Genomic DNA, 3,316 nt, shown 5'->3' with positions numbered 1-3,316 from the left:
AACAAAAAAACTTATCAATGTTCATGTTTAACTCTCACAAACCCAAATTTGTAGGCTTATACTTTTGGATTAAGTCGTGTTCCAACAAAGAAACTTATCAAGGTTCATGTTTAACTCTCACAAACCCAAAATCTAGAATCCCAACAATTGGCTCCCATTAAGTATAATGCAGAAGATTACCATGTTAATTCCACCCATGTTTGAATAAAGACTTGAAAAGGGCTTCAATTTAAGGGGAAGGGGGGGGGGGGGGAAGGTCTACTCATCCCTGAAGTGTAACTATCACATGAAAGTAGTGTGGTTAATTAAGTAATAAAACCTCATATTGGACAAAATTGTTAGGAGTATAGACTTAAACTTTTGGGTTAAATAATGTCCTAACACAATATATGAATCCATCAAGAAGGAACTCCTTAAGGAATTAGTTTTTAACTCTCACAGACCCAAAATCCCAACACTTGTTTTTATTTACCAACTTCAATCATGTAAAATTTCCTCAAACACATCAAAGTCATTGTGAATTCCTTTGGCTACAGGACTGCAAAGGATATAAAACACCAATCTGCTTGCTATACAAGTCAAAAGGATCAGAAATATCATGTCATTGATACAATCAATCTTACAAAAGAGTACAAGAAAAAAACCTTCAAGAGATTAAAACAAGCAATTATAAAGTACATCCTAAAGCATAAAACTTTGTAGCAAATTCAGAGGGGTGAAAGATGAAGACGATTTTCTCTATGATAGCACATAAACATTCTAACTCATTTTAAATCATGCATAGAATTTTATCTATTTGAGTTAGAGTCATTGGTTTTTGAAAATATTTACTTAATAGAACTCTATCATTCTTAAGTATTATCACATTTTTATGACACTTACCATATTGAAATTTATTGACAATATAGACTTAAACAAATCACAATGTGTTCATTGGTTTAGCAACAATCACTTTAATTCTTTACACTTTATGCATGGAAGCCTTTTATTGATGTGACATGGTAACATATATATAGTTTCATTGAGGGGGAAAATAGAAAATTACGTAGTTCATTGTTTGTAGCTTTTATATTCAACAAGGGAGAATTGCTTGAAAACTTCCTACCTTTGGTGTCCATTCAATACTTTACTCTTTAATAAAAAATTTCAGCTATCAAAGCTCGTAGCTCGGAGAAAGTCAATAAAGTCAGATGATAATAGTACTTACTAGAGTTTTGTGTTTTACCGTGGGATCAATCTTCTAATTGAAAACCACATAATTGCAAACCAAACAATCTAAATCCATTTGGGGTATGATAATTTCCTTCTCTTACGTGCTAGCCAGATCTGCCTTATACCCCCAAAAAATTAGCGATGATCTTGATTAGAGCTTCTAGTAATTAATTATATAGCGACGAAGATGAAATCTCCACTGGTTTAATTGTGCACTTCAAATTAATAATTTGGTGCTTTTGAATGCTTCACTGAACCTCAAGACCAACTTTGACATGCTATGTGCTCGTCATCAAGTTATCATGTTTATTGACTTATTGGGGTAAAAAAATACTGGAAAGAAGGAAAAAGAAGACACAAAAATAGATAGGTAAGCATTTTCATTAAGATTCGAAAAGTAAAGCAGCTGAAGTGATTGAAAGATAAATACCCAAAAGCTTTCCTGGAATACGATACACCGATTTTCTAATATTATAAACTTGAAGAAACAAGCACGGCTTACTGCGCTATGCGTAGAGCCTTGCACACGATTTTAGTGCAATAGTTGATTGGTGCTGCCCTCTAAAGATTTCCCACAGATTTGAAGTTCTGCAAGTTGAGAAAAATTTTGATATATCTGATGTTCGTAAGAAATTTAACAATATACATACATACATACTTTTATATATATATATATATATATATATATTCTGTTCTTGGAATATACCTGTAGAAAGATTGGTGTTGGTAATGGCATAAAAGCTAGAGCGTGCAATGGTGCTATTGATGTCCCAATTTAGAGGTGAATTGGGAAAGTAGTTGCTGCTCTCGTTGTTGGAGCTTGACAGGTTTGGCTGATAGCCCAATCTCCCAGATGGCTTCAACTTCCTTCTGATCATAATAGATTCCTCAAACATGTGAGAGCTAGGCTGTTGTTGAATTTCTCCCACAACGACCTTAGAGGACCTTTCACAAGCTTCAAGCTGAGTCGGTGGCTTCAATTGCTGCAAGATTTGAGAGCATCCAGGTGCAGGACATTTTCTAGTGCACAGTTTTTCTCTTGTCCTTTCTCTTGCTCTTTCTCTTGCTTTAGCCCTTGACTCTTTGGCAAGCAAGTGAATCTCATCTTTGTTCAGCTTCCTCATCTTCTTATTAGAAATAGTACTTAGCAATGCCGACGAGTTGTTCTTTGAAAGTACTAACCCTTCTAGGTTTCCACCATTATCAGTGATTTGGTTGATTCTTGAAACCACTTCACAGTCGAAATTAGTGGATGACAAACTAGTTTTAGCACACCCATTACAGTTCTGCTTCATTTTAGCCACTTCTTTGATCGCTTTCCTCGACTTTGTCAGCAACCAGTCAAGTGTTTTGCTAGCTTTGTCAAACCCTAGCATGTCTTGGAGATCAAAGAACTTGCGAGCTATCTCAATGGACAGCCTCACCCTTCGGTCCCTCAATCCTTGAGACGTGTAAATCTTGCTGTGTCGATCTTTCTTCACAGGTTTCTTAGCAAGAAAATTGGAAACACCAAATGGGTTTCCGATATTAATGTTGTTTGAAGGCCTTGTCATTATGGGGTTGTTCGAAACTGAGAAATTGATCACAGTTTCAGGAATCGGTAAAACTGGACCCGTTAGAGCTAGCGGATCGTTTTGGTATTGTTGGTGAAGGAAAATCTCGTCAGATAGTTGGAGGTGGTGATTAGAAAAAGGGAGAGGAAAAGGTTGGTAAGAGGATGGGGGAAAGTGTGGGGAAAAATTGAGACTGTTGGTAGAAGAGAACATTTGTGGCTTGAAATTGCACCGGATAAAACCCTAGCCAGTTTTTTCTTTTCTTTTTTCCTTTTTTTTTTTTTCTTTTTTGTACAATGAAAACTACAAGGTAACCTCCCCTTGGAAGACCTCCAGTCCACTAGCCTTTATACAAATCTTTTTCTATTGAATTCTTTTAAAGATTCACTTCTCTGCAAATAGCAACTAAAAAGTAGCTTTAGAATATAAAATCCGTGTACATGTACTTAAATGGAGAGAAACAGAGTTTGAGGAACTTTGAGGGAGACGGTATACCTGCAAACAGATAAAAAAAAGTACAGTTTAGGTGGTGTATATTTTAATGGAAAGTT

The 3,316-nt window shown here is 35.7% G+C and overlaps 1 protein-coding gene across 1 annotated transcript; it reads right to left on the bottom strand.

The window, feature by feature from the left end:
- Positions 1-1,575: 1,575 nt before the first annotated feature.
- On the bottom strand, positions 1,576-3,084 carry LOC142622098 (transcription factor DICHOTOMA). The gene is made up of 2 exons (XM_075795528.1): positions 1,919-3,084; positions 1,576-1,800 (listed from the first exon to the last, which is right to left on the bottom strand). The coding sequence occupies exons 1-2, from the start codon at positions 2,976-2,978 to the stop codon at positions 1,745-1,747; spliced, it is 1,116 nt and encodes a 371-aa protein (XP_075651643.1). The 5' UTR covers positions 2,979-3,084; the 3' UTR covers positions 1,576-1,744.
- Positions 3,085-3,316: the final 232 nt, after the last annotated feature.

The sequence above is a fragment of the Castanea sativa genome, chromosome 1 (genome assembly GCF_040712315.1).
Source record: "Castanea sativa cultivar Marrone di Chiusa Pesio chromosome 1, ASM4071231v1".
Taxonomy (NCBI): domain Eukaryota; kingdom Viridiplantae; phylum Streptophyta; class Magnoliopsida; order Fagales; family Fagaceae; genus Castanea; species Castanea sativa.
Note: the sequence above shows the minus strand (reverse complement) of the source record. Positions and strands in the feature narration are given on the sequence as shown.

Bases quoted from the DNA above. Each gene is read 5' to 3' on its own strand.
- LOC142622098 (XM_075795528.1), bottom strand. From the start codon at position 2,978: ATGTTCTCTTCTACCAACAGTCTCAATTTTTCCCCACACTTTCCCCCA. The intron at 1,801-1,918 runs GTATATTCCAAG...CTCAACTTGCAG, and splicing joins CAACACCAATCTTTCTACAG to AACTTCAAATCTGTGGGAAA.